Here is a 565-nt window from a genome sequence, read left to right on the forward strand (position 1 = left end):
GGAGGTCAGTGAGGCTGGGGAGGCTGAGGAGGAGGTTGGGGAGGCTGCAAAAAAACAACAACAAAACAACAACAACAACAAAAAAGCAGACTTTTAATGTATACTGTTATGTGTGTTAGTTTCGTATACTGTTATGTATGTTCTGTGACTGGCTATCTATACTGGCTTCTATGTCCTGTGTTTGTTGACAGGTAAAGTGCTGTACAGTGTGTTAGTAACCATAGTAACCGCCTTGTCTTCCAGGTGAAACCTCGTAAACACGGAGAGCAGTCCAGCGGACTGTGACAGAGCAGCTTCATCACATCAGCTGCTGATTGGCTCAACGTTATCACCTCAGCTGCTGATTGGCTCAGCTTCATCACCTCAGCTGCTGATTGGCTCAGCTTCATCACATCAGCTGCTGATTGGCTCAGCTTCATCACATCAGCTGCTGATTGGCTCCCCGCTGATTGGCCCGCCGCTGCCATGTTAGCCTTGTTAGCCTTGTTAGCCATGTTAGCCTAGTTAGACATGTTATCCATGTTCGCCATCTTCTAACCAGTCTTGTTAGCCATGTTCAGATTCA

At 47.1% G+C, this 565-nt stretch overlaps 1 protein-coding gene across 1 annotated transcript in view; it reads left to right on the top strand.

Annotated features, from left to right (window-relative positions):
* The window catches only part of pnck (pregnancy up-regulated nonubiquitous CaM kinase), a gene marked incomplete at both ends in the record, with an annotated part of 6575 nt that extends 6290 nt beyond the window's left edge, over nt 1-285 (top strand). Inside the window, 2 exons of the mRNA XM_080527514.1 lie at nt 1-4; nt 244-285. The exon at nt 1-4 is cut by the window's left edge and continues 68 nt beyond it. Coding sequence (XP_080383640.1) covers nt 1-4; nt 244-285 — 46 coding nt within the window. The remainder of the gene's footprint in view (nt 5-243) is intronic.
* Nucleotides 286-565: the final 280 nt, after the last annotated feature.

The sequence above is a fragment of the Nansenia antarctica genome (assembly GCF_963989245.1).
Source record: "Nansenia antarctica genome assembly, chromosome: 3".
NCBI lineage: Eukaryota > Metazoa > Chordata > Actinopteri > Argentiniformes > Microstomatidae > Nansenia > Nansenia antarctica.